General features: G+C 35.9%; 1 protein-coding gene across 1 annotated transcript in view; it reads right to left on the bottom strand.

The window, feature by feature from the left end:
- SORCS3 (sortilin related VPS10 domain containing receptor 3) overlaps nt 1-14,771 on the bottom strand; it is a 525,782-nt gene that overhangs the window by 130,008 nt on the left and 381,003 nt on the right. The window contains exons 6-7 of the mRNA XM_088132244.1: nt 14,692-14,756; nt 3,304-3,422 (exon numbers count right to left, since the gene is read on the bottom strand). Of these exons, the coding sequence (XP_087988370.1) occupies nt 3,304-3,422; nt 14,692-14,756 (184 nt within the window). The remainder of the gene's footprint in view (nt 1-3,303; nt 3,423-14,691; nt 14,757-14,771) is intronic.

Genomic DNA, 14,771 nt, shown 5'->3' with positions numbered 1-14,771 from the left:
TTCAGAAGGTTTGCTCTTCAGAAGAAATATTGTATACCTTCCCTCAAGTATTCAGAGGGCAACACATTAAAGCAAACAAATATATTACTACTATAGAATAGTTCTTGAAATGTTATCAATTCCTGTACAATTGTTCTGAATAAAAACTATGACAGGACTGGGAAAAAACTGTGAGTGATAGCTTTTCTATAATACCCTACATTTTAAAAATGGTATAATCTATATTATGCGCGGGTAACATTTCTGGTCCTAAAAAGTATGCCAGCTGTGTGGCTGGATTCTGGGAAGAACACTCACATATATCATATACGTACTATAACTTTTTGTAGAAACCTTGAGTAGTAGAAGGTTTCTGCTAGAAGAAAGGGGGATCAAGTGGCCAGTGGAAAACTCAGATAAAATTGTCTGGGCCTCCAAAGGCTGCACCAAGACATGAATATTTCTTGAAAGTTGCATGCTGGCTTCAGGTAGTATGTCTACATAAAACTGTAGGTTGACCAGTTGTGTTTTAGAAGCATCTATGCTTTAATGGAATCTGTTCTCATCATGTGCCACTTGGATCATTATAGTCTAATACAGAGGGAAAATCTGTGGCCTCCAGATATTTTTGGATGACAGATCCCATAATCTCTGACTTTTAGTCATGCTGGCTAGATTTGACAGGAATTAAGTTCAACAATATCTGCAGGGGTATGAATTAGGTTCCCCTGCTCCTGTAGATGCATTTGACCATGAAGGAACTTGCTTCCCTGCAGGTATGTGGACTCTTCTATCTAACACACACTAAAAATCCAAGATTATCCCCAAGTTTTACTTTGATTCAAGTAAAACCAAGGTTCAGAGTCATTATGGGCTACTTGAATATCACCTTCTATTCTTTCTTCATGAAGAAGCATGAAGAAAGAGGATAATATAAGGCTTTTCTTGGCATAGGATGTTGAATGAGTTGTGTGAGTTTTGTGTATTTTAAAATTTTAATCTGAATTTTTAATATTCAAAACAATACATACAAAAATATTCCATAGCAATAACTTAAAAGAAATAGCAGAGAAAATTTGATGCATTACTTTTTTAAAAAAATTGCAACAATAAATTTGAGCCCCTAGCATTTTGTTTCTGATGAATGCCAACCGATGCAAATGAATGATCACCCTACACTGATTATCCTGACAATCCTGTCAATCCTGTACAAAGGGTCTGATATTTGTTGCTTAGCTTCAGAAGGACAAATAGGAACTGTCTTTAGATAGGTTTCATCTATCCTGGCACCTATCCTCTACAAATGCTGACTAGGATTACAGTAGTTGAAGTTCAATATATCAAGGGGACCCACATGATGGAGAAGGCTGCTTTAATAATAAATAAGTACTATGCAAACCCATATGATTACTGCAGATAAACAACCCATAAACTCCATAAACAAACTGATCAAGGGCCAGTGTGGCCAATGGTGAAAAACTCTGAGATCTGTAGTTCAGCAACATCTGGAGGGCCACCAGTGTTTTACAGTATGTTAGACATGACAGGAAAAAACAGTTAATGGATTCTGTTTTATTTTCATGTTTTTGATAGCATTGAAATCAGGTTTACAATTTAAGGCCATTAGTGCATGAAAAACAGATATTGTGTAAAAAATATGACATTCATATTTCCTCTTTCATGTGTACGCTGAAACCTTTGAACTAATCTTTACTCTTACAAGTGTGCATCACAATTTTTATGTTACATGTAACTTTTTTGTTACATGCATGCATCCTCATCACCATCAGTTAGGGTGATATCTCACCTCTTCTCCAGGAATTCATAGCAGCTTACACAGGAAGTTTCAGTTCATGTTTTTCCTACCATTAGAAAGTTATGAAATTGGGTGTGTTGAGAAGAGAAGCTGATATCATGAGTGAGTTTCCATAAATGGGGATGGATTAGCAACTGAGTTCTCCAATCCTAGTCCAATACTTTAACCATTATGCTACTTTGGCTGTCACATACCACGATGGCTTTCATTCTTTCATGGGCAGCACTCTCTGCCCATGAAATAATGTTCCATTTTTCTTCTGGAAGACAAAAATATGGCCACTCCAAAGATGGTCCAGTTGCTTCCTGAAAATAAATCTTCTGGAGCAGGAATCAATTCAAAGTGTCCTGGAGCCAGACTACAAGTGGAACACTGCAAACTACTTTCTGTTCCAAAAAAATCTAGTAGACCATTCCTGGAATGGGTAAATTAGTGCATACTGAGGGGGAAAAAGTGATTTTGCATATCCCTACTTATAATACAATTTAAAAAAAAAACTGAAAATGGATATATTTTGTTTCCTTTCCTACATTTTATTTTTTCCTCACATATATTTTCTTCACAATTATGCTACAGTCTTTGATTAAAGAACATGTAACCTACATGCACTTCCTCCCCTCATATCTAAAGACTGCCTATCAATTAAATAGTCACTGAATGACCTTTTTTTTTTAAATTTAAAGATGGACATCTTTTAGGTATTCAACATTCTATTCGCTTTTTAATATTTTATATTAAATAATAAGTGAACAATAATAGTATCATAAATTTCTACCTACATTAATTGTTTGGACAGTTTTCAGTTACTGAAGGGGAGTACTGTGATCAACTTGAAAAAGGAATGAAAGAGCAGTTAAATAAACATGAGCCCTGAGTAAGAGAAAGGGGTGAAAAAGAAGCTCAATATAACTCCACTTGGATTCTTTTTAGTCTAAGAGGCAAATGCTGTCAGGCTTTCAAGATTCTGTTATTATATCCTACAAAAGTAAAATAGAATTCCAGTAGTCTTTGCAGTGTCTGTTTCCTGATCTGGCGTAACTTGAAGGGTTGACAGTTACATTGCCTACGACTAAAGAAAACATGGATGTAACAGACAATATTTTTATAACATGGGAAAAAGGAAAATCAACAGCAGTAATGTATTGCATTTATTTGGCCATAAATTATCAATACAAATAAGAATAGAGAAATAAAAATATTACACATACATTACTTGAGATATAGGTAACTCACTTATCTTAATATGAAGAACTGAGAATATATTTGATGTTTCTTTACTAGAAACAGGAAAAACAGCTCTGCTGTTACCACTTTTTGTCAATGAAATTTTGTTTTGTTTTGAAAATGTGACCAATATTCTTGATTCTTAAATAAAGAGGCTTTCCCCCCACATATTAGTAAACTATTACCTAGTTAGATACCGTTTTGAGATCTGGGAGGCGATTTGCTGATGTGTGTGATGTCTTTATCTTGCAAAGATAAAAATATGCCAAGAACTGCAGACATACCTGAATAAAGATGTATTCATCCTGGACAACAAGTGAACTTGTGTCAATGGAATGCAAAAAAGGTCCATTCCTGGTGGTCTCTGAACATTCTTGAATTCTACAAGTTATGTAATGGGTATCTGTATGGAAAAGAAAACCGTGTATGAAAAAACATTACTCAACGGTTTGTCATGGATTGAGTAAAACAAACATTCATCTTTTACCATGGCCAACTTTGTGTTCATACCCTTATTTTCTCATGTTTGGAATATTCCTGTCAGCCATGCCATCCTATTGCCTATTTCTTAGACCAATGTTTTCCACCTTCTACTTTTAGCTCCCAATTAGGTATTAGCTAAGCAGTACATCCACACCATTTTTTAATTTTCACTTTTAGGTATCCTTGTTTGAAATAGTAAATTTCCAACTCATTTTTTAAAATTAAAAGACCAGCTGAAATTTTGCTGGATAAGGCCTCGGAAAAGAATAGGTTTAATTTGCTTTAGCAGGTAAATGAGGCGGCTGAGAGATTCTTTTTTTTCTCTTCACTGAACAGTGAGACATTCTGGCACACTTAAGCATAAGTATCCTGTTTAAATATTTTTCCACACCTGAAGTTTGCTAGAACTATGAAGTGTTCCATAGCAGCCCAAGAAACTCCAGAAGGTAATCCTGTAAAGTGCTCACACAGGAGTTCTAAGAAACTCCAGAAGGTAATCTTTATGCTGATGCTGCTTTAAGCAAGCCAGACTACTTTACTATGTCCACTGCATTTATCTGCTAAAGCCTGTTATTGCCTCTATGATAGATTTTCTGGGAGAAAAGGCTAACAGGACTTCATTCTGTCTGGTCTATCCCAGAATCCAATGGAAGCAAAATACCCTATTTTACTCACATCAATATTCTAGGTACATTTCATTTCAATCCCTATTCCCAATCATTCAGGATTTCATTTTGTTCTTAGTTAAACAATAGCAATCTTCTCTTCTATACTGTAATTTACATGAATTGATTCATATTTTCCATGCATTTTATTTATGCTAAATATCCACTCAGCAGAATCCAAGCTTCCTATCCACAAAAGCAAAGATTATCTCTAGATAGTCTTGCAGTATTCATTCTTTAAGTTCTTAGAATTTCCATCTTCTGATAAACAAATATCTCTAACCCTACCTATATATTGTAGTACCCATCAAAAAACAGTATAGTAGGATTTAAGGCCATCTTAGTTCTGACTGACTCTTCAATAGTTTAAAAATGCTTACCAATGACAAACAACATATTTTTAAATTGGAGTTAATTGTTAGCAAAGTTTCTTGAGGTCAGCTATGTAGATTATTACTTTCCTAAGGAATCTGGCTACATAATCATAAAAGACTGAGCAGCGAATATATGCAATACAATAAAAATACAAAATGCAATACAATTAAAAGCAAATATATTTTAAAAAAACATTCTTGGATATTTCTATAGTCAGGCTCTAAAGCATAGTGTCATTATAAGTACTTAGAAATTCAGTGATATTTTTTCTTGATCTTAGAAGAATTAGACATTACAAGAATAATTGTTTAGTCAATATAACTCAACAGGGCCTCAGATACATTTATTGTATGTATGTATGTGTATGTATATATACACACACATATATATACACATACATATATACATATATATACACATACACATACATTATATATATACAGTATATATATATATATATATATATATATACACACACACACACACACATATATACATATACACATATACACACACACACATACACATACATTATATATACATATATATATATATATACATACACACGCACACACACATTATATACACACACACACACACATTATACATACACATACATTATATATATATATATATATATATATATATACACATACACACACATGCACACATGCACACACACTTCAGCAATTAAATAGGTATGATGTGATTAATCTAAAATTTCTTGTATCTAGAGATTATGGAACTATCCACCACATGCTATCCATAGTCCCTCATTTATGTTTCTCTAAAATCAGTTATGATACAAAAACTTTCTTTTTTCTACAATAACACTTCTCTTATCATAGATTCATGAAATGTGACTCAAAAGTTTAAGCACAGAGCTACCAGGGGTTGGACTGGATTTGGATTTGTTATTATCAATAATATGTGGAATATTTCATATTTCATAGGAAATGTATCATTTTGAATTACTTACACTAGTAATCCAATATATTCAAAAAAGACAACTCCTTAACTTTCACAGGCACATAGGACAGATTCTCCTTCCTCAGGCTTCTTTTCTGCCTTTGCTCCTCATTTAGGTGTCTCTCTTTTTCTGTCTCATATATTCATGCATGCATATATATCTCCATTTATTTTGCAAATATAGTATAATGAAACAGCATGAAAACATCCTTCAAACATACATGCATCCATCTACAGCCATAAATGCAATCTAGCATCCATTTCATAGTTCAAGTATAACATGTGGGTCTGCAGGAAGTGACAACTTAAGGAATAAAGGTGGCCATGTCTAATAAATAACCAGATTCTATAAGGAAATGAAAGAAGGAATAAAGGTGGCCATGTCTAATAAATAACCAGATTCTATAAGGAAATGAAAGGAGGAATAAAGGTGGCCATGTCTAATAAATAACCAGATTCTATAAGGAAATGAAAGGAGGTACTTCAGAATCCACGAAGCAGATACAGACCATTTTACCGAACAAAGAAGCAGAATGAAGAGATCAGCTCTGAACCTCCAATGAACCACATTTTTTTCCCTCTCCCAACACAAAAAGTCCATTAGAGCAAATGCAGAGAGAATGGGAATGGTCTTCTGATCTCAGTGATAAAAAAAAAAAAAAAATCCCACAAAGGGATATATTTTGAAAACAGCTGTGGTATATTAAATAATTCTTTATTGAAATAAAGGGTTAAGAAACAAGAGTGTTATTTAGGAAACTGAAATTAAATATTGCATAAAAATTAATACAAAGAAAAAACAGAATCCATGTTAGATGGAAATTACTTTATAGTGTAGAGAGTATTTCAGTTCTAACATGGAGGCAAATAGTGACAGAGATGGATGAGTCAACTTTCTGTGGAAAAACCCCTCTATTCCCACCTCAAGCAAATGATTCATTATGCACAAATTTAAGATTTTCCTGGAGGGGTCCCAGCTCACATATGCAATCTAAGTCATAAGGCCACAATGACTTAATGAGATGAAGGAATTCCTTCTGCACATGCCTGAGATTTATACTTCATTTCCTTAGTCTTTAGAATTTGGACCTTTTACCAGCCTGATTTTTCTGTGATGCATACAAAGCAATCCCATTCTACCTATGTTGTAGGGCTATTGAATTTAGGGTGAAGAGACACGATTCAAGACTTGACATTAAGTGATTTTCAGAAAGTTGCCATCTTTCAGTGCAACCCAACCTATCTCAAAGATAGGTTGTTATGGAGATAAAATGAGGTTACATATCCAGAAGCATTGCCTTGAGCTACCAAAGAAAAGGCAGGATATAAATATAATGTATTGTAAAGAAGACCCATGTTTGTCTATGGTGGCAAAAAAATCAGAAGGCATCTGGTAGCACATTTTCCATACAGCAAATTTTATCAGAAGATGTAAGTTTTCGTGAGCTGTATCTCACTTCATCAGATGCATAGAGTGGCTTAACTCATATATGATTTAAACTGGGAGGTGGGGTGGCGAAGGGAAAGTTTGTGCAGATGTAGGTTGCATGTGAGACAGATTAAAAGTACCTCCTCAGTCAATAATTGTAACATGTTAAAAAGTTGTTGTGTTTGTTGAGACCTTCTGAGATTGCCTGGCACCTTTTGATGTGAGTTTAGCAATTTCTCTCTCAATAGTGCTGTTAAAAACTTGTTTTTCCAAAACAATCACTTTGAGATCTTCCACAGAGTATCCTGGGAGGTTGAAATGATCTGATATTACTTTGTCCTTGTTCTGAGTCCTGATGTCAAGTTTCTGTCCATTACTTCTTACTAAACTTACTAAAGTTTTTCCCATTTGTCCTATGTAGAACCCAGAGAAACACTGCTGGCAGACAATGGCATCTTAGAGGAAGAACATGTGAAAGTACCTATAACCTTGAATATACTGTATATTATAACCTACGTTGAGGCCTGTGATTATGCTGTTGGTGTAGATGTGGGGTCAAAGTGGACATTTAGGTTTTTTGCAGGGTCTGATTCCCATGTTGGCATAATTGTCGTTTGTTGTTGCTTATGAGAAACTGGTTCAGGTTGGGTGGGTGGCTGTATGGGTTGGGTGGCTGTCAGTATGGTTCTGCCTCCCCGTGCCTGAGGAAATGTAGTGTTATTGTCCAGTAAGGGCTGTAGCTTATTAATAATGTATTTGAGCGTTTTGAGCTGTGAGCTGTAGCTGACAACCAGAAGTATTCTGTTGTTCATCCACGCTGTGTGTGTGTGTAATGCATGTGATGGATTGATGATGGCTGTATGTCTGTGTTTTGTAATATATCTTGCCTACTCCTGGGGGACTTGCCTAATACCTGCATTGGGGTCTTTTCACCACAAGATGAAGAACTTTCCCTTCCCATTAAGAGTTAATATTATATTGATTTGCTAGTAGTTTTACTGTAATTTCATCTGTTACATTCATTATTATTAATGGTCTTATTTTTGGTTTTTATATTTATTATGTTGCTTTATAGTTTTATATGATTGGCTTGTATTATGTATAATCAATCATCAATCAATTTTTAAGAGGCAACGGAGTCCAGCCTTTCCCAGTGTGAAATACAGCTTTGACTTGACAGTTTAGCTATCTTTGTACAGCAGTTTGCAGCAGCATCATTCAGGAAGAGCTTCAGGAAGAGCACTTCCCATACTGTTTGTCCAGAAAGCAAAAGGCTAATCACTTCTCCCCTTCTCCTGAGGTCAGAGTGGTATTAAGAAAATAAAGAGTCTGCATGGGCAACCACATTTAACTTCCCTTTTGGTTAATTCAAAATGGATTTAATAGCATGAGGCCAGGCACAGTGAAGCACAGCAAAACGAAGGGAGAAGGGTGGCAAGGAGAAAGCTGAACTGGGCAGAACAGTGACAGGCAACTGCAGCAAACGAACATGGGATGACTCTTGCTGCAACAGCACTTACACCTCCCCTCATGAGAAGCACTGTGGCCATGGAGCTGCTCTAGCAGCTTTCTGAGAAATCAGATAGAACTCTTGCACACCTTATAGAAGGAAGGAGGAAAGGTTGTGTGAGATTGTGCATTAGTTGCTGCCTTTAAAACAATTCAGCAAAGAATTATTGGCACGATACATCTCTCTGCCTCATCTTCAGTTTCTGAGAGGAACATTTCTAGATCTTGGAAAGCTCACTTCACAGGTTATTTATGCAGTGGCAAATTTCTGTAAGAACTTAAGCCAGATCCTCAATCAAAAAAGTGGCTGAGAAATTCACTTTACATGACTTTCTCGGAAACACAGCCAAATGAATGTCCCAATCTCCTCTGAGCTGCCTTACTAATGTAGCTTCCTGAATTGGGAAGGATGAGATTAATCCCTCCTTTTTGCAATTGATGGGACTAGCTAGGAGGACCACTGATGGCCTGCCAAAGAGCAGTATGATTTCTTTGAACAACCTGGGGTTTAGGATCTAGGTCCTTCCAGCTGAACCAATCCACCACTGTGTTGCGGATTGCCTGACATGTTCTGCTGTTTAGAGATGGCTGTTTTCTTTCATCCAATTTAAAGGTTTGCTGCTTCCTTCATCAGATGCTTGATCCAATATATACCTCTTCCATGATTTGGCTTTGGTGGTTATGTTGTCTTTTAGGCAGGAGAACATGCCAGACTTTTAGGAGCATCTGGAACTTGCTAAGAGCTAGTCATTCTGCCTTTAATACCAGGATGCTTATGCTGCCTTCTGCTTTCTCTTCTATCCAGAATCCTTGGCTTGAAAATGCATCCCCTATCTCCTTTGGTTATTATCAGTGTGAATTCAACCTGGTGAGAAGCCACATGTCCTGTCCTTAGATAGAGGTTCTAAGAACTGCAAATTAGGAGATCTTCACCTTCACTGATATCACCAAGCATCTTCAGGATATTGGGATTATTAGCTTTTGGAAGAGCAGACGACAGGAGGGGACAGGAAAGGAATCTATAGAGGACACAGATAATGGCCTTGAAGGACAGGACGAAAAGCCACTACCAAGACAACAATCAGACATATCTGGCTTGAGTCCATTCCAAGAAACTAATTTGAGCAAAATCTCAGACAGGGTCCTCTCTAGTTCACATGAAGACAAAGTGAGCACAGACTTGCAAGATTATGTTACTATACCTGTCACAATAAAAGTAGTCCTGACCTATATGGCAGTATTGTGGATTGTTTTGGTCTGGCTGTCTTATAGGGCTGACAGAATCTCATCCATTATACTGAGTCTATGCAGGCAATTGGCCCTGAGATTGGAGAGATACATGGTGTCCATATGTATTTATTCATTTTTATTTATTTATATTTCAAATTTGTCACCACCCATCTCATTGGAGAGCAACTCTGGGCAGCATGAAGAACAGATGAGATTAGCTACTGAACAGTCTCCTTTCTATCTTTTGGCAGGAAGATCAGACCTCTTCTGGAGTCCAGAATGGCACTGTGGTACTCAAGGCTTGAACGAAGGATGCGCTTAATTAAGAAACCCAAGATCTACATTTGTGATCTAGATTGTTTGATTGATGCATATCAAATTAGTAGATCACCTAGACAGGGATACATCTGTCATATCCCTCTAGGATTTGAAATACTAACTGTATTTGGTGTGGCAGTTAACTTACTTCAGGTCCAGGATAGCGCTCCTTTCTTTATCCTTTTGGGAATTATGGAGAAAATGGAATTTGACCCTGATAATCTCTCACATAGAGGGGACTCTTTATGTTCCGAAAGAGTTCATAGCATTCCAGGCCAGGTGATATTTTGTCATCTTGCATCACTTGGGGGAGGCAGTGAAGTAACTCCACTTCCAGCACCTCTAATGGAAAATAAATTTTACCGAGGAAGATAAAATAGCCTTGTCCCTAACTTTTGGATGGAATCAAAAGGCCTTTTTAGTTTTTAAATTATATAATTATCTGTTTTCAACTCCTGTCCCTCTTAACATAATGCCAGAGGTAAAAAACAAGAAGGCACAATCATGTATTTATTATTTAAGACATAAGAAATCATATTTATTATTACAAGGAAAAATATGTTCTGCTGTGAGTTAAGAACTTTCATTCTTCTATTTTATTAAAAAAATTTAATAAATGGAGGAGAGTAAGAAATTTTACCAGCCCTATGAGTGCAGTCAGCATTTCAGTTAAAGTGTTTCCATTAGAGGATTCTGTGCCAGTATGAAAGCAGCTTTGGACATGAGCAATGTTGAAGAGCTGAGCAGATTTATTTCCAGATCAGGTATTATGCATGTAGTTGAAACTGCTGTAAAGCTAGGACTTGTTTCTTTTTCAGATGCTGTGACTCTGCTTCCTCATGGAGGGAATTTTTATCTCACTGCTCCTCCTGACTCTTAGGCTTCAGGTTCTATAAGGATAATACTAGTTTGATGCCTTTGCAGCTTCTCCTCAGCTTATTTATTTATTTTTATTTATTAAATCTATATGGCCACCCTTCTCATATACATGATTCTAGGTGTCTGACAGTCAAAACAGGATAAAAACAAAATAAAAACTCAACCAATAATTATAAACATAAATAACATAAAAAGTTGCTCAGTTGAAATGTCCAAGTATGAAACTGATGAGCATTTTTGCAGTTTCTCTCTCCTCTTCAGCAAGACCTTCCAGCCTGCAAACTAACTTGGCTATTTTTAAAAAACTGGATTGTAGAGTCGGGTGAGGCATTTAAGCTATTCTCCCACCCCTTGTTCAATGCAGGGATCCAAATGAAAGCTTCCCTGACAGATGGTTCTCTAACCTCTGCTTGAACACATCCAGTTAAGGGTTCATCCACCTTTCTCTGTAACTGATTTACTGTTCAATTACTATTAGAATATTTTCTTTCAATCAGACATTTAATCAGTATCTGCCTTTCTATAACTTAAAGCCATTGTTCTGTGTCAAGTATATGGGAATGGCAGAGAAGAGGTGATGGCCTTCTTTTGTATGACTTTCTTTCAGGTATTTGCAGAATTCAATCATATCTATCCTTAACTATCTCTTCTCAAGGTGAAACATTCCAAATATGTTCCCTCTGTCTTCATAAACTTAATTTCTAATGTCTTCATTTCATTTGTCTTTGAACCTGTTTCATTTTCTCTGAGTTCTTCTCAGATCATGTTGCCCAGACCCAGATGTGCTAGTTAAGTCTTCCCCTTTTTATACGGAAAGGGAGTGAGGGAATTTTTCTTGCTGCAAGATCTTCAGAAGCTTAAGAAACAACAGTGACTTTTGTTTCTTTTTCTCAGCATAGTCCAAAAATCTCAGTGTAAAACCACAATGCCACATCAGATATTTTTAGAAACTTAACCAGTTACAGACTTGATACATGAGTTTTACTTTTAGGTTTTGCATTTTTAATGTTAATATGCTACAAAAATTAAAATTACTTTCCTGGATGTTAAATTTCTGCTGTGAGGGGTTCTCTGTATGGAAAATTAATTTTCACAGATGGAACTATAGAGTCTTTGGCTCTATAACATTAAAAGCTCCAAGTACAACAGATCAACTCTTTGTTGTTGTATTGATTGTATCGCAACATCAAAAAGCAGCAGGGAAAAAGCCAAGCTGATTATACAAATAGCACAATAATGCTTAATCTAGATTACTTTCAAGTAATAATATTGGCATTAATAACTATTTTTGTAGATGAACATTTTTTCCTTCTCCATTAAAAAAGTTGAACAGTGGGTCTGTAGTTGAAGATTGGTTGCTGAACGAGATAAAAGAAGTATATGAAGGAAGTAGTGCATGTATGAGAATAAATGAATGTTTAGTGAATGGTTCAAAGTTGAGCAGGGAGTAAGAAATGATATATGATGTCCCCTTGGTTGTTTAATGTGTTTATAGGTAAATGTATAAAGAATGCTTGTGGTAATGATAGAAGTGTTGGTTGAAGATGTGAACATATGTGTAGTTTTGTATGCAGATGATATGCTGTTGGCTGAGAACTCAAATGATTTGCATTGAATGTTAGATTAGATGATGCACTGAGGAACGTGTTTCTTAAAATTAAATTATCAAAGACTATGGTAGTTGCATTTGATAGGAAAAATGCAATGAGTAATTGCAGGTTGTACTTAAAAGGTAAAAAATTTAGAGCAACTAAATTAATCTGTGTATCTTGGGAGGATGTTTACTAAATGGGAAAATAAATGGAGAAATTTTAATAAGTACAAATGCTGATGTAAAGGTAGTGGGTAGCATGTAGTCTGTGCTAAAAGAAACAAACATTTCTCTGCTTAAGAGTGCTTCTGCCCATTTGTTATATGGAAATGAACATTGGTTATAAGGAGAAGTATAAAAATTACATGGCTACTGTGAATATGGATTGAATGCAAAAGTGACTAACCATATGAAATATGTCAAAATGGTTTGATAATATAAGGCAGAACTAAAGAGGATAGAATTGGAAAACAAATTATAAAAGCAGAGTGAATTGTTGAAGAAGAAGATTTTTTTAAAAAAATCATGGCTGGAAACATTGATGAGATCTCAAAAAGGGAGTTGTGAGAAGTTTAAAGGATAAAATCTATATATAGATGTGTTAGAAACAAGAACAGTTTCCAGGGATAGAAAGGTATGGACATGTATAGTGAATAGTGTTGACATAAAGTATATTTGTTTGCTTGTTTGTTTACCACTGCTTGTATGCAACCCAAAAAAGCCTGGGGCAGCTAACAGTGTAAGCCAAAAACAAAACAACACTCCAAAACCTTAAGTACATCTTTTAAAAATGACAATTGTTTTTTAAAAAAAATTAAAAAACTGGAAAATACAAATATCACACCCCACAAAACCCTCGTCCTGTGCCAGGTGGAAAAGATATGTGTTCAACAATTTCCTGAAGCCCAAGAGGGACAAAATTGGCCAGATCTCTGCTTGGATAAGTTATTAAATTTACAGGCCACATGACTCCATCACAACTCTTGATAACATAATACAAAATATGAAAATATAATATAAACAGAATTGTTATAAATTGGTGGACTGACAAATACCATGTCCTAGGTTAACTACACACATTTACAGTAACTAGCATTACTTAATTAGGGATTTCCAGTTGCTGGCAGTACTTACTCCCAAATGAATCTGGCCTTTCAAGAAGCTTGAATACAATGGTGAGATGTATTGTATTTCCATTTAAATTGAAGCCAGTATTTCAAGTTTGCATATGTACATATAGATTAGCAAATGTGACATTATGCAAATCTGCATTCTATTTTGTCCTCTCTTTAGTGCTCTCTCTCTCTCTCTCTCTCCCTCCTCCCCCCCTCCCCCTGGAAATACTTAAGAGGCTTAGAAAGCAGAATTAAGATGCAAAGCCTGTTTGTAATTCTATATTATTCTTTGGTAACAGAATTCAGTCAGAGTGTTCCCCTGCTTTAAAAACTTAACCAATCCAATTGCTTTCTTGAGAACTAAATAAAATGAAGGCTATGCAATTCCAAATATTCTTTGCATAAAGGTACGCTATAAGGTAGAAATCTTGTGAAAGTATTAATTAAAATGGGGAACTAGCTCACGGGAAATGGTTTTAAAATCCCAGTTTCTTCTTGCCTCTTAATCTCTCTTACCTTAAACTTAACACAGAGACACACACTACACACAGAGAGACACCCAAATATCAGGATTCTAACTGGGGCATTTATATGACACACAGAACAGGAACTAAATCATGGTAAATCTAGCATTTGCTTGAAAAAATAGCTATCAAATTCTCATTCCAGCAAATGAGCGGAAGTGCTCTCACAGGTTCCTTTTCCCTGCAAAAACAACAAACTCACCCATATGGCTTTACCCATGGTTTGTTTATGAACCAGGGACTCAGGAGATGGAGGAGGGAGAGGGGGAGACGGAGAGAGAGAGATCTTTAATACACAGTCATTCAGACATATTCTTTTTTGACTTGACTGTATGGTGTTTTTTCCCCTTTTATTTACTGCCTCTAATAGGTTTGTGTTCCTTTCCCCATTCCATCTCTTTCCACAGAAATGAAAGTTGTAGAACTGTATCCCCTTGATGCCTAGGACAGGAACATCCAGCAGAGAGAGCTTGGCGACTCACATTTTCCCTATCAATTAAAATGCAAATCAAAAGACAAAACCAAGTAAAATGAAATTCAATCTCTTCCTCTCCAGCTTGATAGGCTTGGTGCTGAGACACTCACGTCCATCTGGTGTCCGAGCCTCCATATGTACAAGGTCAGGCTCCTTGTCCAAATCTGTGACAGACCTGAGAGAAAAGAAG

The sequence above is a fragment of the Python bivittatus genome, unplaced genomic scaffold, assembly GCF_059951505.1.
Source record: "Python bivittatus isolate LINGU-HERP-01145 unplaced genomic scaffold, Pbiv_v1 ctg000980_np1212, whole genome shotgun sequence".
Classification (NCBI taxonomy): Eukaryota; Metazoa; Chordata; class Lepidosauria; order Squamata; family Pythonidae; genus Python; species Python bivittatus.
Note: the sequence above shows the minus strand (reverse complement) of the source record. Positions and strands in the feature narration are given on the sequence as shown.